This window comes from Solanum dulcamara, chromosome 5 (genome assembly GCF_947179165.1).
Source record: "Solanum dulcamara chromosome 5, daSolDulc1.2, whole genome shotgun sequence".
Taxonomy (NCBI): Eukaryota; Viridiplantae; Streptophyta; class Magnoliopsida; order Solanales; family Solanaceae; genus Solanum; species Solanum dulcamara.
The window spans coordinates 2,205,621-2,228,776 of NC_077241.1; the positions used below are offsets into that span (position 1 = coordinate 2,205,621).

Genomic DNA, 23,156 nt, shown 5'->3' on the forward strand with positions numbered 1-23,156 from the left:
AAATAACATGGATCATGCCGAGTCTACATCTACTGTTCCTCTAGTTCGATACAAAGGGTCCCGTAAAGGTTTTGCAAAAAATTGATAGAAAGTTATATCACCAAAAAATTCATACGTTAACACACAAGAAAAACTAAGAAAATCATCTAATTTATGTTGAATGACCCTTAAATGGTATGAAAATGATGTGGATCATGCCGAATTTACACGTATTGTTCCCTGAGATCATTATGGAGGGTCCCATAAAAGTTTTACAAAAACTTGATCGAAATTCATATCACCAAAATATACATAGGCTAACATATGCGAAAAACTGAGAGAATCGCCTAATTTTTGTTGAGTGGCCCCTAAATACTATGTAAATGACACAGATCATGCCGAGGCTACACGTACTATTCCTCCAAGTCATTACGGAGGGTTCCGAAAAGGTATTGTAATAAAATTTATCAAAAGCCATATAACCAAAAAATTAATGGACTAATACACATGAAAAACTAAAAAAATCGCTTAATTCCAGTTGAGCGGCCTCTAAATGCTATGAAAATGGCGTGGATCATGCCGAGGCTACATGTATTTTTCCCCATCATTATGGAGGGTCCCATAAAAGTTCTGCAAAAAGATTGACTGAAAGTCATATCATCAAAAAATATATATAGGCTAACACATACGAAAAATTGAAAAAATTGCATAATTCCTATTGAATGACCCCTAAATGCTATGAAAATGACATGGATCTTGTGGATCCTACATGTTGTTCCCCCAGGTCATTACGGATAGTCCCATAAAGGTTTTACAAAAGAATTGACCGAAAGTCATAGCACTAAAAAAATCATGAGCTAATACATACGAAAAATTGAGAAAGTCACCTAATTCTTGTTTAGTGCCCCTAAATGCTATGAAAATTGTGTGAATCATGACAAGGCTACACATACTATTCCCACAGTTTATTATGGAGGGTCTTATAAAGGTTTTTCATTAAAATTGAACGAAAGTCATATCACCAAAAAATATCATTGGCCTAATACATATGAAACACTAAGAAAATCACCTAATTGTTGTTGGGTGACCCCTAAATTCTATGAAAATAACGTGGATCATGCCAATGCTACACTTACTTTTCCCCTATGTCATTAGTGAGGGTCTCGTAAAAGTTTAGCAAAAATATTAACCAAAATTCATACCACCAAAAAAATCATGGGCTAGCACACATAAAAAACTGAGAAAATCATCTAATTTCTATTGCGTGACCCTAAGTTCTATGAAAATGGAGTGGATCATTGCGAGACTACACGTATTTTTCCCCTGGGTCATTACGGAGGGTCTCAAAAAAAATTGATAGAAAATCATATCACCAAAAAAAATTATGGATTAACACACATGAAAAACTAAGAAAATCGTCTAATTCCTATTAAGTGGCCTCAAATAGTAGGAAAAATGATGTGAACCCAGTTCATTACAGAGAGTCCTATAAAGGTTTTGCAATAAAATTTACCGAAAGCTATGTCACCAAAAAAATTAATGAGTTAACACACAAAAAAAATTGAGAATATTGCATAATTTTTATTGAGTGACCCCTAAATGCTATGAAAATGGCGTGGATCATGCTGAGGCTACACTAACTATTCCCAGATCATTGCGGAAGGTCCAATAATGGTTTTTCAATAAAATTGACTGAAAGATATATCTCCAAATAATTCATGGGCTAACACATGAAAATTGAGAAAATTGTTTAGATCCTATTAGCTAACCCCTAAATGCTATGAAAATGGCTTGGATTATACCAAGGCTACACATATCGTTCCCCTAGGTCATTCTTGAGGGTATCGTAAAGATTTTGCAAAAAACTTAAATGAAATCTATAGCACCAAAAAACTTACGGGATAACACACAAAAAGTGAGAAAATTACCTAGTTCTTGTTGAGTGGCCCTGAATGCTATGAAAATAGTGTGGATCATGTTGAGGCTACACGTACTATTCCCCCATGTCATTACTAAGAATCCTGTAAAGGTTTAGCAAAAGTATTAATCGAAATTCATACCATCAAAAAATTCATAGGTTAACACACATAAAAACTAAGAAAATCGCCTAATTTCTGTTAAGTAGCCGCAAATGCTATGAAAAATGGTGTGGATCATGCAGAGGATACACGCACTATTCTCTAAGGTCATTACGAAGGGTTATGTAAATGTTTTGCAATAAAATTTACCAAAACTCAAATCACCAAAAAATTCATTGGCTAACATATACGAAAAATTAAAAAAATCTTCTAATTCATGTTGAGTGACCCCTAAATGCTTTGAAAATGATGTGGATCATGTAGAGGCTACACAAACTATTCTCTAGGTCATTACAGAAGGTCCCATAAAGATTTTGCAATAAAATTAACCGAAAGCTATATCACCAAATAATTCATGGGCTAACACACATAAAAAATTGAGAAAATTGCTTTATTCCTATTAACTGGCTCCTAACTTCTATGAAAATGGTGTGGATCATGCTGAGACTACATGTATTGTACCCACAGGTCATTACGAAGGGTCTCATAAAGATTTTCATAAAAAATGACTGAAAGTCATATCATCAAATAATTCACTGGTCTTTTACAAATGAAATAGTAAGAAAATCACTTGATTAATGTTGATTAGCCCCTAAATGCTTTGAAAATGACGTGGATCATGCCGAGGCTACACTTACTGTTCCTCCATGTCATTAGTGAGGGTCCCATAAAGGTTTAGCAAATGTATTAACCAAAACTCCAAAAGTCATACCACCAAGAAATTAATGGACTAACACACATAAAAAACTGAGAAAATCGTCTAATTCCTATTGTGTGATCCTAAATTTTATGAAAATAGCGTAGATCATGTCGAGGGTAGATGTACTGTCCCCCTGGGTCATTACAGAAGGTCCCAAAAAGTTTTTGCATAAAAGCTGATAGAAAATCATATCACCAAAACAAATCATGGGCTAAAACACATGAAAAACTAAGAAAATCATCTAATTTATGTTAAGTGACCCCAAAAAGTGGCGTGGATCATGTTGAGGATACACGTACTGTTCTCTCAGGTCATTATGGAGGGTCCTGTAAAGGTTTTTCAATAAAATTTTCAGAAAGTCATATCACCAAAAAATTCATGGGCTAATAGACACAAAATATTGAGAAAATCGCTTTATTCTTATTGAGTGACCCCTAAATGCTATGAAAATGGCGTGGATCATGCCGAAGCTACATTAACTATTCCCCAGGTCACTATGGAAGTTCCCATAAAGGTTTTGCAATATAAATTGACCGAAAGCTATATCACCCAATAATTCATGGGCTAACATACACGAACAACTGAGAAAATCATTTAATTCCTATTAACTGGCCCCTAAATGCTATGAAATGACGTGAATCATGTCAAGGCTACACGTACTGTTCACCCGATCATTACAGAGTATCTCGTAAAGGTTTTGTAAAAGAGTTGATGGAAAGCCATACTTATTTCTCATGATCCGATTTATACGGCCAAAAAAGTCACTCTTATTACTCGTCGGCATATTTAACATTCAATCCCTGGCAATTTGAGGAAATATCCCTGGACGATACTCTCCTTCAAATCACCTACAGTCAGATGTAATAGCCTCAGATTTGTCAGCTTCTCCATTCCTTGAGGCAGACAATATAACCTTGTGTTATCATAATTGACCAATTGCAAATTGTAAAGATCCCTATTCTTGTGTTTCACAATGTTGGTTCCGTATTTTGGTGAATATATCATAAATTATAGTTGAAAATAAAATGACAAAATTGAATAAATAAATATTCAAACCAAGGTACGAATATCTCACTTTATTTAAGGAGAATCAAATCCACTATGGTATAATCTACACCAACTTATTATTAGGATCGAAATAATTAGGTGTCATGTAGAAGCTAGTAAAGCAGACATCAAAAGACCATGAGTAAGAAGACAAATGAAAAATATATTAAAATAGACACAAACTTTTAACGTGGTTCGATCAACCAACCAACAACCACAAGAGGAGATGAACAATCCACTATAAACATGAGAGTACAAAATATCGAGAGATATAACCTCACATAATTCACTCGGAATACAAAGATGTTCACACAAGTGTTAACATAAGACTTGTGTCTCACCATTTCTCCCCCTACCCAAAAATTCTCAAAGCCCCTAGGACTACATTGTGAATGCTACAATGTTAGAAGGAATGAGTCTCTATTTATAGAGTCATAAACCTTTTCGTACGAGAAAAAGGACTAGCCAAATATGGAGACTTTCTATTTTCCTTTTAAGAAAAGAAAAATCAGGGCAAACACCCAACACCTATCAGTATAACTCTTGACAACCCAACAATGTCGTGTTACTCAAACAACTTCAAATTAATTGAAGAGTCCAAATGTAACACCCCGTGTTGTCCTAATTGAAACTAGGCTCGATGACGATGAGAAAAGTTGGGAAAAGAACTAAGTTTAAGGACCACGAGTGTCCTCTATCATTTGTAGAGGTTTCTACGAGCTGTAAAGAGGACTCATAGATCCTGCCAACACTTAGTGGTATTTTGGAATTAAACAGCCTATCTATGAATTGACCTTACGACTCGTAAAGATATTGACAACTTATAGGAATTAGTCATAAAGTTGTTGCTTGACTTTTGAGAAACATTAGCCTGAGTACTTTATTTATGATTCAACAGGACGAATCGTAGGAAGGAGTACGAGTCGTAGAAATGACTTGTAGAACCCACTTGACACTTAGTCAAATTTTGAAAAGGGAAGTCACTCCTACAATTTGAAATAATGACTCGTAGAAGTTCGTACGAGTCGTATAAACAACCCGTAGAGAAACTTCAGAGACTCATCATTTCACCCCAACATTCTTCAGCCCAGTTTCCACGATTAAAGATGATGACTCATAGCAGTTTCTACGAGTCGTCATGACGACTCATAGAAGTTTCTACGAGTCATCATGACGACTCGTAGGCAACAAATTTCAGGATTTTAATGAGGATAAATTGGTCATCTCCCACCCCTTTTAGACTAAAACCCTTACATTTTAAGACTTAATTGAGTCCCTTAATAGTACCCTGAATGCATAACTCTCTCATTAACACCTTGATTATTTGAGAGCGAGGATTTGAGAAAAGGAGAAAGGCTAGGGTTCAAGTTTTTCGAGCGAGGTCTTCGAACTCTTAATTTTTCATCGAGTCCAGGTATTTAAGGCTGAAATAAAATGTGGATTTTTTTCCTCCATGTGTCCATGATTGTGATAGATTTGATTGTGAATGGACGGAGTCTCCATTAATGCATTCTTGAGATATTGTTTCCAATAGTCTATACATTTTAGTGATTATTAATAAGTTCATATTTTTCTACCAATGAACTCCTTGAACATATGATTTGAACTATTTGTTTACTTTAACCCTAGAAGTATGTTGATTGATAATGACTCGTATACATCTTAAAATTGAGTCTAGAGCATTGAACTGTAAAAGTATGATTGTGATTGGAATGTGAGCATGATGATAGTATTGATAGTGTTGACGAATTGATAATCCTGAATGTTGTCATAAATGATTGTCTAAAACCTATCTTAACTAAATAATTGATAATGATTGGAAAATTGATTGGTTAAAATGATTGGTTTGATAGAACGAATGAGTTGAAAATAGTCCAAAAGAGACTTACTAATTTGGTTTGATTCAGATTGATTGTCTTGTGAGCATGAGTCTTAGGAGGAGTATTAAGCATAGAATTGGGTAAGAGTAAGTAATAACTCCAACCCAATAACTATGTTGCCAAACTAGGAGACGATTGAACTGTTAAAGTCAGATGTTTCCCAAATTATTGTCCTGATATAGTATGACTTGATTGGTTATGGATCCATGATTGTTGGTTCGTTCTTACCCTGGTAAGGTATGGATGGACTCGGCAACAACGTCGGCTTGTTGTTCTATCACTGGATCATAAGTGATGGTTGTCGGATAAGAGAAACTTCCATATAGGTGTTGATAGTAACTGATTTGGATTGGATTGTTTATGTGTAACACCCCCCAAAATTTTCCCTAAGATTCGGACCTTTCTTGCATAAGTGTAGGGTCAAACTCGATTATTGTGAAGCGTATGAATAAGTTAGGATGAGTTCCTAAGTAATTAAAGAGTGTTAGAGGTGAGATGGGGTCATAAGGGATCCTTAGAGCCAAGCTAAGTCCAAAAGGATTTGTCTTGGGTAAGTTGTTGAGGGAGTTTGTATAAGGGTCGACTTCTAATGGCTATATCATTTGAAATATGACGTGGATGGCCTACAACCTATTAAATTAAAGGTCTTCGAGTCTTGTTTCCAACGCCACCAAGAATGTAATTTTTAGAGTTCGGAGTCAAAAGATATGACGATCCTAAGACGGACGGGTACTACAGGAATTTTAGGCCTGGGTGACAACTGCTGGAAACCTGGGCTTAGCACCGCAGTGGCGCGATGTACCACTATCGCACCAGGAACAAGCCTCAGTAGTTTGGTCCCTGGCGCGGCGCGCCACTACGAGATATGCAGGGTTTTCAAGCCTATTTTCCAGAACCTAGAAAATATAGGCTTAGACGCTGTAAGGGCGCGACGCACCACTATCGCCCCACAAAATAGCCTCAGTAGTTTGGTCCCTGGCACGACGCGCCACTATTGGGTTGCAGAGTTTTTAAGCCTGTTCGACTTGGCGCTGCAGTGGCGCGACGCGCCACTATCGCGCCAAGAGTATTTTTGGCCTATTTTCCAGATTTTTTTGGAGAAAGGGCAATTTGGGTATTGTCCCAAATTATATATGTATCTGCCTTGGGACGTTTTGGGACCATTTTCAGTCCCTCTCTCTCTCTCTAAAAGCCCTAACATTTCCCTCTCTTCTTCTTCTTCTTCTCAAAATCCTTCTCCAACAAAGAGTGCCTCCAAGAGCTTCAAGAATTCAAGCCTTCCATTGGAGACCCAACATCAAGGTATTCTTCAAAGTCTTCAATAAGGTATGTAAGGCTATTTAAAGCATGGGTTAATTCCACCCATGTGCCCTACACCTTCTTTGAGATTTATTGTCCATAAGAATGAAGTTTATTGATAGAGTTAGGTCCAAATAGGTCATTTTCATCTATTACCCTAATTTCTATTATGTGGATGTTGTGGAGTCGAGAAAGTGATGTGCTTCATGTTGTTATGAGTTGATTGAGATGAGAGGTCGAACTTATATTGTTAATTTCTTAACTATGTTGATTATGATAAAGAATGTCAATTTTCTTAAATGTGTTGCTTATTCTTGAATTGGTTGATTTAAAACCTTGGAGTTGTGTTGGGTCCCAAAAGATTTGTTCGATGAATAGAGGAATGATTGGATAGGTTTATATGTTGTTATAAATGCATATTTAACCTACTCTTGAAAGATGTGATTGAGGTTGATCGGATAGTATGATTGGGAGAGATTTGATTGTGATAGAGTTGATGAGTTGACAAGGTTGTAAATGAGACTTGTCGATATGAGTTGATTGAGTTGATTGGATGGAGTTTTATGAGCATTGAGTCTTGGGAGGAGTATCGAGCGCCGAGTGGGTAAGAGTATAGTCCATATTCGAACCCCATGAACTACGCCGCCAACGTAGGAAGGGATTGAACCATTAAAGTCGGATGCTTCCTATGGGATCGAACCGTTAAAATCGGATGTTTCCTATTTTATTATCCTGAAATGATAGGACTTGATTGATCGATGGGATCCATGATTGGTTGATTCGTTCATACCCTGGCAAAGTATGAACGGATGTGGCAACAACGTCGGTTTGTTGTACTATCACTGGCTCATAAGTGATGGTTGTCGGATAAGAGAAACTCCCATATAGGTCTTGATATTACTCTGAGTCGGATTGAGTTGAATGGTATGTGATTGGTCCCTTCTAAACCATATTCTTGGTTAGACTTAGGACATTGGATTGAATTGTTATTTCTCTTGAGTTGAGATTCCGAGTTGATTTGATTCTTCCTTGATGTTTGTTTCATTCGGCCATTTTAGATACTCGTACATTTCATGTACTGACGCCATTTGGCCTACATCATTTCATGATGCAGAGACAGGTACTAGAGAACATCAACCGACGCACTGTTGAAGATCTACCCACTCCCAGCTAGTTGGTGAGTCCTCCTAGTCTCCATAGGATGCCGAGATTTTCTTCATAGCATTGTTTTGTCTCTTTTATTCTGATTGTTGGTAGCCATGGGCTTGTCATTGGCACCTTATAGATTGTTGATAGTGGCTTCATAGACTAGAGTGTGGGAATGTTGGATTGTTCTTTTGAGTAGTTCTATTAAAGTTGTTTGTTGATTTGATAGTTGTTTCGCCTTCGGCCCTAAATTATGAATAGTACTCCGGTAATTGAGTCTTCCGCAGAGAGAATGTGATTGAATGAAAGTGTGACTGGACCAGGTGGTTTGCTTGAAGGTCAGAAATGGTTTTTGAATGCCGGCCACGCCTAGGGTACCCTCCCGGGGCGTGACATTATGATTGGTCTTTGTCTAAATCTTATTTTTGTTTAGACTTAGGACATCTTGACTTGGTTGTTCATTCTTCTGATTTGAGATTCTGAGCTGATTTGATTCCACCTTGACGCATGTTTTATTCTGCTATTTTACACACTCGTACATTCCATGTACTGACGTCCATTTGGGCATGCATCATTTTATGATGCTGAGACAGGTACTAGAGATCATCAACATGCGTATCGTTGAGGATCTATTCACATTCGGCTATTTGGTGAGTTCTCCTTGCTTCTGGAGGATACCCCATTTATCATTCTAGCTTGATTTTAGTTTTCTTCATTTGATTTGAGGTAGCCATGAACCTATCATTGGCACAGCCTAGATTGTTGATAAAGGCTTCATAGACTAGAGTGTTGATGATGTTGATTCGTTTTGTTTTGACTAATTTCATTCTTTCTAGTTGTTGATTGAATATATAGTTGGCCTTTGGCCTTATTTATGATTAGTAATCTTAATGAAGTTAGTCTTCCGCTGATTGAATGTGATTGAATGAATGTGTGATTGGACTAAGTGGTTCGCTTGAGGACCAGCAATGGTCTTCGAGTGCCGGTCACGCCTAGGGTACCCTCTCGAGGCATGACACCAAAGATCCACCATTAGAACATATTCCTTCAATATAAAACATCTCTCTTTTGATTAGTGAATTAATTGGAGACTTAGAATAGTTTTCTTTCTCTCAAACTCTTTCTTTCATTACACTAATCTCAATACACACTACAATATTTTCCCATTTTCATAAGTATATTTCTTTTTTCACTTGTACTATTTGTAGCATCATTTATTCCTTCCTACATCTCAGAATATGTAGTTAAGAATTCTCTCTCTAAAATGTTTAAAACACAGAAGCAATATCATTTTATTACAAATAAATAAGATGATCCATAGCACGATTGAAACAAGAAATTACTCGGTGTACAATCAAAATATTATCGAAACAACAAACTAGAATAGTACAAACAAGGAACAGTAGTTGGTAGAAGAAACTTAAGACATCACAACAAACTCGACCGATTAACTTTAGCTTGAAAACTTTGCGGGTCTCACTGTCTGGTACAGTAATTCCTCTAGTACCCTGAATGAAGCAACAAAAAGTCAAGCTCAATTCACTTGTTAACAGTTGAATGATAAACCATTTATGCTAGTGTTATTAACAATATTTAAAAATATTTCTCAAAAAGTAATTAGTCATTTTTCAAAAAACATATATTCTGGAAATGACTTTTGTCATACCACACACCCTCGATTTCAACAAGGAGATTACATAAGCCAAGTCGAAAACTAATAATAAAACAACTTAAAGAAATTAAGAAGAAACCATGACTTGAGTGACCACTAGTCAGTATATTCTTTGGCCTATAAGCTGAGACTTATTAATGTGCCATGATATTTTCGTACGTACCAAACACAAGAAAATAAACAAGAAACTCACTTATTTTCCATCATACCGAACACACTAATGTGTTCATCTTTATTGGAAAACTAGTTTTGGGTACGTGTTTTGCACGTGTATCCTATATCAATAAGAAAAAATATTATGAAGTCGATAAATATTGTTAAAAAATATGTTTGTGTTACAATTAAAATTAAATAAAAAGCATATAATTAAAAACATGAATGATGATCATCTTTAACAAACTTGATAAGCAAAAACGACTTTGCAATAGTCCTCGAACCCCAATTCAAAATGAACTATCCCACTTTCCCCATAGATTGAAATAAATACTTTTATGACTCGTGAAGAGACATTTTAAATAATTTGTGAAGAAGATAGAATAGATCTTTATCTTTAGAGGAAAAAATACATATGAAAGATCTCTTCTTAATTTGAATGAATTGCACCTTCTTTCAAGCTAAAATACATAAGATAATACACAAGTATCCCCTCAACTATAATCGAAATCGCTAGGACACACTTTAATTTTACATGAATTCTACTACTCCTAAATTATTTTAAAGTGTAATAAACATGAAGTGAATTAGTGCTGCCAAACTGTATTGTGAGTTTCTTCTATTATCTAATCTTTATCTAACACATAGGCAAACAGATAATGTGATAAATAGATTATGGCTTCTTCACTATCAGCACAGAGAATTTGAAAACCACATAGTAGTATCAAAGTCAAAATTCTTTTAGCCGATGAGTTTGGTAGAGTATTTAAATAGCAATATACAAACCACCTTTTTGGAATTTGAAGGCCACCATCTTCATCAAAGTGAATTCGCTTTATATCTTGACTTTTTATCTTCTTTCTCCCCCAAACCTCCACCATCTGTATTAAATTTTCAATACAATATAACTTTTTTGAATTCTCTATGTTTTTCATAAGAAAAGAAATATTAATTATTATAGTTAATTATGACTTAATAACTTTTTCAATTGTTGAGAGCATTTTTGTAATTCAACTTTCAGTTATGGGCTTCCAACTTTTAATAATATATGATGATGATATGATATGATAATTTGAACATTATAAACCCTTTTGAACTGGAGAAAAAAAAAGTGAGACAAAATCACGACCCAAATTATATTAATACCAGCGACAATTGAGAAATCTGAAAGTTAATTGGAATATCACCTGAGAGGCAGCAGCGGTAGGAAGCAATGCTCTAAATTTGACTTGAAGTTGTCTTCATCCCACTCCAATTGGCTCCACCATTCCGGTGTTCCTTTTATTACTTTGATGTTGTTGGAGGTTTGAATAGAGAAAGGCAACTTCCTTATTTCATTGCAATTGATCACCTTAAGTTCCTCCAGGTGTTCCCACGGCTCCCCCAACTTTCCTAATTTTGGTAAGCGTCTCAAATCTAACTTCCGGACTCTTGGAATTTGACTTGAGCTGCATTGCACAAACAACTCTACCAGCTTTGGACAGGATCCAATTATAATTTCTTCCAAGTGCTTGGGTACAGAAAAAGCGTCACCAACATTGAAAAGACATGTTAAACTATCACAAGAAAATATATCCAGTTGGTGTAATTAAGAAAACCTTAGACCAAGAAGTTGACTGAAATCAGAAACACTCTTTAAATTATCTACTGAATCGAGATTGAGAGATTCCAGATTTGGCAAAGGGTCAAACTGTCCACTTCCTTCTTCCAAAGAGGCACTTATTTTTGTATAAAATTGAACAACTAGACACACACATCCTATATGGCATATTACATGTAGGACGTCATGTAGGATGAGACGAATGTGTCTATTTGTTCAATCTTATACAAAGTTTAAGTGACTACTTATGCACATCCAAAGTTAGAGAACATAAATGTCAGCTGAATCTAAATTAAAGGGCACATTTATGTATTACACATTTTCAGTACTTTCTAGTTATTTACAGATTTCAGTAATTATGTTATTTATTGTAAATGTACGTGGGTTATATGTGATATTAAACTACATATTAGAACAGTCAAGTTGGTTCACTGGATCAAGTTAAGGCACGGGATGTCACTCACGGCTTGAATAGTAAACAGGTCGTGACATTAATCTCCAATTAACCTCCTTAACCAAAGCGATAAAGTAGCACCCATATTTTTAATAGAAAACAATCTACTTTTGACTAAACATCATTTTGATTATAAAATCTAATTTGACAGGAATTAATGAAATTAGCAACTATCAAATAGTAAAATATTTGAAATTAAATCTTGGAATAATTCTAACATTACCTTATCATCTTCCAATAATCGTAGGATTTCGTTGAGATTCCGTGTTGCTGCTGCCTGGCCTTCTATTGATGGTCTCGAAATGAACTCAACTTTTTTCATCTGGTAATTTTCTACCATCAAATTGGATCCAAAGTTTTTTCCGACCTCTATAAGCCTATGAAGTTGATCTCGGATGTTCTGTGCTTGAGTGGAAACTTCCGAGCGAAGGCTGCATTTTGGACAACATTTATATGCAAGCGTCTTAGCCGTTGCAATGCTTTCTTGCATAGATTCCCATTCTTTATGGAGCTCTCAAACATCTTCGATCACTTGAGGACATCTGGTTTTGGTTTATAGCCTTCTCCCTCAGCTCTTTCCACCTTTCCTTTGATATCATCTCTAAACTTTGTTAACTTCTCCATTTCCTCCCTTAGATTTTCAATATTTGATGAGAAACGGACAATATTTTCAATCTTAGGATAGATGCATTTCGATACAAACTTTCCCACCTCAACAACAAAGTCACCTACAACATTAATAAGTATATCCATTGAACAATTCTTCAGGTAAAGAAAAAAAGAACTGTGTCTGATCAGAATGCTAATGATTCTCTCAAAGATGATCAATTAAACTGATGGTTTCTTCTTTGTTTAAGGCACTACTTAAGGAAAATCATTAATCAGTTTTATATGATTGTTGTGGAGCCTCTTAAATCTTGCTCAGATGGGAGAAGAATGATTCCTTTTATTTTAACATAAGTACTTTGGACAACCTTTCTTTTTCAAACTATTTAATTGACAAAGCAAACATATAGGAAGAAAAGGAATGTTGCCCGCAAGAGAGTTTCAGATTATATAAATGATACTTCTGAAATTCCTTTATTCTTGAGAAATGAAGAGTTTCAGATTATATAAATGATACTTCTGAAATTCCTTTATTCTTGAGAAATGAGTGAAGCAAGGGCTTTCCCTATTTTACATTTGTCTTCCTTTGCGGAAATGCTTGTATTTTTTTTTTTCAATCTTCTGTTTTGATTATTTCAAAATCTTGTTTGATCCAGTCTAAGCTTTCTGAATAGAATTATGTCATTATTGTCTTCTGCACAACACAAACTGTACTATCCTGTAAAATTCAAATCTTTGATCCATCTCTGACTTGAATTAATGAAAGGTAGCATAAAGATTTCCGCTCTAGTCAGAATGAAATGACAGAAGATGTGAAATTATCTAAATGTTGATGTTAGATGTTACTCTCTCTTGTCACGGAACAGTTATCAGCAGAAAATACTAACTTTACTTGAAACTGTGTCTCTATGGTGCACAGAGACAGTCCTGAATGAGGCAACAACAAATGCCCAACAGACTTGATAACATTTAAATGAAAAACAACTTTATAAAGTAGCGCAAGACCATTTATAAACACAAAATAATAATAACAAAACAAAATCAAGACCCAAGTAACCTTGCGGCAGACAATGTAACCTTGTATTGTAACAGTCGAGCAATTGTAAATTGCCAAGATCACCAATAGGTTGCATGTTGTTGATATGAACTACTGATGGAAGAAGGCAGTGCTCTAATATCAGTTCCACTTGGAACAAGACGTGTGTCTACTTGTTCAACTTTATACAAGTTTAAGTATCTACTTGTGCACATCCAAAGTTGGAGGGCATAGATGTTAGTCGAAGCCAAGTTAAAGGGCACGTTTATGTATTATGCTTAATTTAGCTAGTCGATTAGCTGTGCTAGATTTTTATCCTTAACAATAAACTCATTCTCAAATGTTTATTTTCAGTTTCATCACTTATATCCGAACATGTAACTATTTACTTATATATTCAGTTCTAACACTATAAAAAAAAATACTTCCCAACTACTACTTAAATTCAGCTAATCCAAACGGCCTCTTACTAAATTTCATCATTTGATACCATGTGGAAAATTTTGTACATCAAATTCATAATCTTAATGCACAAGACAAAGTACGTAAAACAATATAATAAACATATGTTACTCAACTATAATTATGACTTCCTTTAGAACATCTCAGACAATTATGAACTATACGTCAACCACACATAGTACAAAACTAATCCTGGGATATCCCACGTACCTAACGACCCTTATTATATGGCAGGTACATACTCCAAAACTGTAACAAATAATACTCAAATTGATGAAGATGCATTTGAATAGAAGAGTAGGAGCAATACTAATAACATTCTGTAATCTTTTCTTTAGGCAGGTACACAACATATACTTCAACAACAACATACCCGTATAATCTCACAAGTGGGGTCTGAAAAGGGTTTAATATACGTAGACCTTGCCCCTACCTTTGTGAGGTAGAGAGGTTGCATCAGATAGACCCTCGGCTCATCTGCTTCAATCCTTTGAAAGATCAAATTGTGAAAGCTTTTTACCTTTTCTTTCCACCAGACAAGAAAGGATTTCTTTCAAAACATCTTCGAACATAATTATTATTTTTTATAATGTCGGTGCCCAAGCCAACAAGCACCTCTACTATTTAACGAGTACCTAATACCTCCTACAAGCATATGTACCAAGTGACTAACACTGTAGATGTTTTATAAACCTCTCAACAATTACAAGAACAACGAAGAAATAAAGTAAAGAAGTGACGCGCTAATTTGTAGACAATAGTGCATACTAGTTCCTTAAGCATCTCTCTCTACAGACGTCCATGTGGGTGTTGAACATATCATGGAACAAGTGGTTTACTATCCCAGGCCTCCCTTGCTCCAACCAAATCAGGGCGGTATCTCTTTGCTAACACTTCTACTTGTGCAGCAAATGACATGTTTTCATGTTGACTTATTTGACGCAACATCTCTTTCCATCTTTTTCGACATAAATCTCCATGCCTGTGGGAGAGAAGATTGTCCCAATCCATGTCCTCTATGCAGCTTGCGTCCAGTTCAAAAAGGGCATCAATTAAGCGATAATCATCAGTATCTGCCCATTCACCTGCAGCCACCATCGAGGATGTTAATTGTCTGTACCATTTATTGCAGCAATGTGCGGAAATCCTGGTAGATAAATTGTCACTAATTGAACTCCAGCAAATATTATCCCGTAACATCCCATGCTTAGATTTCTTTTCTTCATAGAGCCTCAATTGCAGATCAATGTTTACCAAATCAAAGAACTTCTGGATTTCCTCCTGATCCCACTGTCCTCTCTTCCGATTTTCCAGTTTTATCCTATGCCACGCATTTCCAACATGAGTCTGATGTTTCCCAAGTTCATCGGCCAAGACGGTCCAGTTGTTCCCATGTTCTCCCTGGAACTTCCGTAGCATCCCATACTCTTCTTCAGTCCATTTACGCTTCTCCCCCATTCGAAACAAACGTTGTGCACGAAAATAAACTGCTCTGTAAGGCCTGTATGTTATAGCCTTCCCTATCTCTTTCCAGCAGCCGCTTATTTCAGGATAAGATTTGCAATTCAAAACCTTTTGCAACCCTTCATCGCCCAAATTATTTACCTCTACGTATCTACGAACAGCATCTTTGACGATTTCATCTTCTTCCTGTGTGAAATATTTGCCAAACAGTAATTTTTGTTTGTTATCTTCATACTTCTCATTGATTGGATCACTGATTGGATTAAAAAATTGTACATGATCAGAAAATCTCACTCTTTTTTCAGTCTTTTCACTTGTAAGATCTTCAGAATTAAGTCCTAATTTTGTCTTTTTCATCTTTCTGATATTAGCATCATCTATTTGCCTATCTTCCATCTCTTCTATAGCTGAAACATCACCTTGAATGACACCAGCCACGATATCTACCTGTCCATCCTCTTTATTCCTCTTATCCTTTTTCCTTTTCTTCCTCTTCATCTCATCTATAGCTGAAGCATCACCTTGAATGACGCCAGCCACAATATCTACCTGTCCATCCTCTCTTTTCTTCTTATCCATTTTCCCTTTCTTCCTCTTCATCTCATTTATAGCTGAAGCATCACCTTGAATGACGCCAGCCACGATATCTACCTGTTTATCCTCTCTTTTCTTCTTATCCTTTTTCCTTTTCTTCCTCTTCACCTCGTCAGCTGAAACATCACCTTGAATGACGCCAGCCACGCTATCTACCTGTCTATCCTCTCTTTTCTTCTTATCCTTTTTCCTTTTCTTCCTCTTCACCTCGTCAGCTGAAACATCACCTTGAATGACACCAGCCACGATATCTACCTGTTCATCCTCTCTTTCCCTCTTATCCTTTTTCTTCTTCTTCCTCTTCACATCATCTGTAAGATTTCCACCAGAGCCCTCGCTGAACGTCTCAACTGCATTGGTTTCCTGTGTTTCGCTCGCACTTTCATGAGCAATTGTTTTGGTGTCTAAACTAGCATTGTCCATTATTAGTGTCTTTTGCTCATTCTTCAACTTCTTTTTCTTTTTTAAAACATTTTTAACAGCGTCCTCGCACCCATCTTTACCGGATTTCCCATGCTGTTTTCCACCAACTCTTTCTTTCTTTCTCTTGATGTCACTATCTTCACCTTCTCCATGTGCTATACTTTCCATCTTTGCCTTATCCCTTTCTTTCCTGATCGAGAGCTTTTCTTCCTTGAAACATAAATCGTGCTCAACAGCTTTAACATCGACCTTAGTCACTTCCAAATCATTGGTGGCAGCATTCTTTTTCCTTTTCTTGGATTTCTTCTCCGACTTCATGAGCATATCACCAACCTTCTCATCTCCTTGGACCATGCCTCTTCTGGAAAATGTCACCTATGTGTCCTCTTGCAATGCACCAAAATTGTTTTCTCTGCAAAAGAGAATAAATAGAGAAAACGAATAGTTAACAGACAGATATGGATTAGCACACCCAATATAGAGCTCCTACAATAGGACATCAAGTCCTTAGAGTGCTACTAAAGTTCTAAAATGAAGAGTCAGAACTGCTTTCAAGAAGTTGATTGGGATTGGGATTCATTCAGGCTAGTTCTGCGAATTGATATGGTTTAAACCGCAAGAATTAGGCCAGTCCCGCAATTGCGATATCTATGACCAAATCAGTCTCTAGTATAATCCCACAAGTAGAGTAGTGTCTGGAGAGGATACGATATACGATTAACCTTACCCTATATTTATGAGGTTATTTTCCATAGAACCTCAGCTCAAAAAAAGTAAAACGAAGCACACTAGCAAGATACAAAGCAACTAAAACGAGAACAAAAATTTAAGTAATTTCTCTTCCTATACCCAACCACATTAGCAACTCCACAAGCTGACTCAAACACCATTATAAATAACTAAAACTTAATAGCAAGTGAAACAATTCCTAAATTCACAAAAAATCAATAAAAAATATATATATATCAAATTTTGCCAGATTTATCAAACCTGAATGTCAAAATCACTGGCGAGAAATGCGAAAAAGCAATCAAATCCAAACGTAATTTTTGGTGAATTCTCAGTTCAAAGTACTGGGAAAAAAAACTAAGAAAAAAATTAGGGGTTTGGAATTTGGAAATCTGATTGGTGAAACAAATGTCTTATTTTTCGGGTTAGAAGTATGGGCCTTCCTATCCAATATATTGGGCCTAATACAAAGAGACCTATAAATTTCAGCCCGATAATTCATCATTTAATTGTAGGCCCAATTATATAAATAATATATTATATTATATTATATTATATTAATTACGAATTATGATATAAGATATATTCTTACCAAAAATAGCATTAGCTTTGTTATTCGAAATAGCAAAATGTAATAAATACACATTTTCTCTTTTATTTCTCTTTCCTTTTTTCCCCAGTTATTTTCTCTCTCCTTCTTCTCTTTTCTTCTATCATTTTCTCACTCTCCTTTCTCTATCTCTCCATCTTCTCTTCTTTTTTTTGTGTCCATTTTTTTCCTCCTCTCTTTTTCCTTTCTCTTTCTCCCTCTTTTAAAAACAATAATTAATTATTCTAATTCAAAACTTAATTTTGAATCGGATATTACAAAAATGATAATTTTACTATTTTTTTATGTTTTTTTTTTTTTTTTTTGGGAACAGACCCTACACGAGGCTCCCACCTCTCGTGCACAGTCAGGGGTTGAGCAACACCCCCAAGCCTTAACATAAATAACAAAAGTAAAAATACAAGGAGGGGGACATAAACCTTACCTCCGATCCTATGGTGGTTCATAAGTCAGCTAACCTATTAAGGTCGGCTAACTCATCCCCGAAACAAATAAAAAAAGGGCTAACTATAACTAGAAAGCAGTAAACCTATGAGAGGACTTCTCCCGGTACAATTCGGCTAATAAAGCATAAATGAGGGAGACTCTCCCCTTCCATGAGAAAACAAGAAAGTATTCTACACTAGTCCTATTCAACTATGCTACGTACCATACATAGCTAAATTGAAAAAAGAACAAGTATATGAACCTTCTGTCTCGCATGGGGTGGGAAAATTCTTTTCATCTTTGCCCTTTTTAGTCTTGTCATAACAGGTAAGTCCCAATGGAAGGTTGCATCCACTTCAGGATTGAGCATATATCCTATTTTTTTATGTAAATACATATATAATGCATTTCTAATCCAATAAAAAAATATAAATGATAATTGTAATACATTTTGAATCCAATATATTATACATATTGTAGACATTTTTAATGCATGTACTGAATACGTAATTAAAATATTTTTAATACAATAATATATTCCGTTAATAAGATAAAAAAATAAAAAAAAATTATAATAAATTTTGAATTCAATACATTATATTATAGGCATATTTCACGGCACGTGGTGAATATATAAATAAAAAATAATTAATACAATAATATATTTTAGCACCTTTAATAAGAGAAAAAATATAAAAATAATTATAATATTTTTTAAACTCGATATATTATTAATATTATAAGCATGTTTTAATGCACGTAGTGAATAAATATCTAAAATATTTTTAATACAAATGTATTGTGAGTATTATGTGTGAATTTCAAACATTTCAATACTATTCAAATTAATTTACGTTGTTCGAAATGTATTACATTTTTTGAAATAACAACAATCGAATTCATAACACTGTATAATATTAAATTCGAATTATAATACATTTTGAATTCAATATATTATTCATATTATAGGCATGCTTCAATGCACGTACTGAATATATAACTAAAATATTTTTAATACAATAATATATCCTGTTAATAAGAGAAAAAAATAAAAAATAATTATAATAGATTTTGAATTCAATATATTATAATTAAAGTATGGTGAATATATAATTAAAATGTTTTTAATACAAATATATTATAAGTATTATGTGTGAATTTTTAACATATTTCAGTATTATTTAAATTAGTTTTAAATTAGAATAATTAATTATTATTTTTAAAAGAGGGGAAAAAAAGGAAAAAAAATAAGAAGGGGAAACATGCGCACAAAGAGAAAGAGAAAAAAATAGAAGGCAAAAAAAGAGAAGAAGGAGAAACATGTGCGGAGAGAGAGAGGAGTAGGAGGGTGTAATGGAGTGATTTTAGTTATTAATTAAGATAAATATGTTATAAATTGTAATTAAAAAAGATACTTTAAAAAGGATATTTATTAATCTAAAAGAGTTCATTTATGTAATTTTTCCAATAAAAGGGTTTATCCATCAAATGAACTAATGTTTAATTTTTACTATTCAAATAGCTTGATCTTTTAATTTTTTTCTTAACAATTAAACTTATGTTTAGCGGAGCATAACTTGTGGAATGTCGTGATGCTTGAGCCTAATACAAAGAAGCCTATAAATTTCGGCCCGTTAATTCAATATTTAATTACACGATTTGTCCTTCAAATGAACTGATGTTTAATTTTTACTATTCAAATAGATTGATCTTCAATTTTTATCTTTAGCAATCAAATTTATGTTTAACAGAGCATAACTTGTGGAATATTGTGATGCGAAAATACAGACTTATGTCTTATGAAAAAATTATTTATTTTGAAAGACAAAAATTAAAGACAAGCAAAATGACCATTAATTCGGTAGTTATGTTGGAGAAATTTTACTCTACACTAGCTTATTTGGCCAAACTTTCGATAGGTAAATGTGTGTTTTTTTAAATTTAAAAAAATACTTATATTAGAGAGTTGAAATGTTTTGATACTTTTCAAAAGAATATTGAGGAAAATGACAAACTTACCTCTCATCAACCAATAAAGTTGCCCATACAATTCAAGATATTATTGTCATAATCAAACTTATAAAATGGCCATTTAAAGTAAAGCATTACTATATGTAGCATCATAACCATAATATACATGGTCTTATTCTAACGTAATCAATTAGTGGCTACAAATTAAAGATGTCAAAGTAAATAAAAGAATACCAAGTATATAGTGTTATAATGGAACATTGATTAAAGATCCTCAAAATAGTTTTTCATGCTTTCAAGTATCAACTTGTTACATGACATGATGTGCTCCTAATTGGTCTACTTTTTTATTGGTTCTTTATTTTTGTTATAGATTATTGGGCTATAAAAGAGATGATAATGTTACAAATGAAAGCACTTTTTTTCCTCTTTTGCAAAACATAGAGTAAGGTACTCTATTTGATATTCGGTATAACTATTATATTTTGAGATCATCATTAAAACATACATATAGTGTGTAGTATAAAATTTTGTAAGTATACCTATTTTGAAATAATTTCAGACATACGATATCTGAAGTTAAATTTTAAACAAAATGTTTAAAGTTATATGACTGAGGTTCACATATATATGTCTTGAATTTTTATATGAATGAAGTTCCAGCACAAAAGCATCATCAGTTGGAGTTCAAGCACATATACATGAAGTTATGCCTCTTTTTCTTTTGGACTTTAGTCTATCATGTGTGACTGAATTAAGTCATTTTTGCTTGAACTTCAGGCACAAGTTCATAAACATCAATTATATTAAATTTTAGACAGTTTATTAAGCCTAATTTTCAGATATGTGATGTTTTAAGTTATTCAATAGTAAGTAAACGTCTAAAATAATTTTAAAATTGGGTATATATTATTTAAATAACGATATAAAAATAACCTGTGATTTTTTAATGGAACTTCCTCCTTTCCACTAAATTATTTGATAAGGCAAAAAGAAGTAAACGTTGATTGATTGGACTTGTCAATATCCTATTTCATCACCAACTTTATGTGGATTGAAATGGAAGGCTTTTGAGTTGAATTATAGTTGTGATATGAGAAAAGTAGAAATTGACAATTCGTTTATGCAAAAATTAGGTCATAGTATAGAAAGCCAAAAATATAATAATATGATTTTGGTGCCAAAAAATACACACACAAAAGTGAAAGTAGAATGACTGTGTGGATGAAATAAGTTGTATTTTGATGTATAAAGATTGTGTCATTGTGACATAAACAAAAAAATAGTGGACAAAGTTTCCTAAAGTAGACATTGTAGTATGAGCCACAAGTTTGAAATTCTGTGACGTTTTCACACTTGAAAATTTAAATTCAGCTTTTCGTTTTTCCATTTTCATTTTTAAGTTCTTACGAAAGATGTATTAAAATTTGGCTAAGTCATATACGGTCATCTAAAATTATTCGTATATTTTATTTAGATATTTTAATTAGAATTATTATTTATTAAACATTTAAATTATTCAAAATATGTATATATTAAACATAAAATGCTGATTTGACAAAAATAGTATTTTTCCACCTTTGGGTGCGTGAAAAAGTCCGGAAAAGTTTTGTTTTTGTTTTTTTTGAAAAAAGAATTACACTTTTCTTCCTCCATAGACATTTGACACTATAAACCACTTAAAAGATTTTTTAAAATATTTTTGAAATTAACAACTTAATCAAAAAAAAGAAAAGCAACCCATCCTCTACCAGTCATCTTTTTCACCATATTTTAATTTTCAAGCTTTCTCCTTTTTTTTACAGCACTTATTTTCTTTTTAAAATTTTATTTATTTCTTTTCAATCTTTATTAGAAAAAACCTGAATCATCTAATTAAATTTCTACCAAGAAAGAATAAAGAAGAAAACAAAATTTTTAGGCATCGAAGTGAATAAAGTTAGCCTATTCCAAAATGGGGAAGTGCCTAAAATCACTCAAGAAGTAAAATGTGAATGAAAATCACATATTTACATAAACTCAATGAGATAAAAACTACAGCTTTATCACTTAATTTTGCTCATTTTGGTTGTACTTAATGTTGAAAAAGACACACAACCCAATAGTGATAAGAATAAGAAAATGCCATTAAATCACTCAAAGAAGAAGACCCCAAATGAAGCAAAAATAAAAACCAGATCTTTACAGAAACTTGAGGTTATTTTTTGGTGGAACTTTTTTGACCAATTCAATGAGAAGATGGGTGAGATTAATTCCCAAAAAGAAAGGAACCCAATTGGGGAAAATCACACCTGGAACTTCAATGCACAGATCGGAAAGAAGATGAAGAAGAAAGGGAGTTGGGTAGCGTGGGGCCGGGTAGAATATTATATTTTTATTTTTACTTTTTTTTAATTAAAAATATATAAAGAAAATGTATTTGAAATAATTTTAAATATAAAATCATTTTTCTATTATTTTTGGGGCTCGGTGTCACTTGTCATGTTTTAATTAGTCATTTTTTATTATAAAAAATGTTTAATAGGAACAACTTTTGAATAGTTAAAAGTGTTCAATAGGTACTAGTGCTAATTGAGGTGTCTAAGTGAAATATACAGATAATTTTTAAGGATCGTCGATGACTTAAACCTTAAAATTCTTATAATTTTGGATGACGAAAGACACTAAAGAACCAAGTTATAGTGTAGTGACTGAACTATTTTATTTTTAATTAAAGGTTTCGGGTTTTAGCTCTCAATATGGAGAAAAATATATTAGGAGCACCATCCAAAATTGGCTATACAGTGTACGATTTCAATTTAATTAGAGCTTCAATGCAGACACCAAA

The 23,156-nt window shown here is 33.8% G+C and overlaps 1 protein-coding gene across 1 annotated transcript; it reads right to left on the reverse strand.

The window, feature by feature from the left end:
* Nucleotides 1-14,615: 14,615 nt before the first annotated feature.
* LOC129888730 (uncharacterized) lies at nucleotides 14,616-17,711 on the reverse strand. The gene is made up of 2 exons (XM_055963718.1): nucleotides 17,584-17,711; nucleotides 14,616-17,005 (listed from the first exon to the last, which is right to left on the reverse strand). The coding sequence occupies exon 2, from the start codon at nucleotides 16,945-16,947 to the stop codon at nucleotides 14,932-14,934; it is 2,016 nt and encodes a 671-aa protein (XP_055819693.1). The 5' UTR covers nucleotides 16,948-17,005; nucleotides 17,584-17,711; the 3' UTR covers nucleotides 14,616-14,931.
* Nucleotides 17,712-23,156: the final 5,445 nt, after the last annotated feature.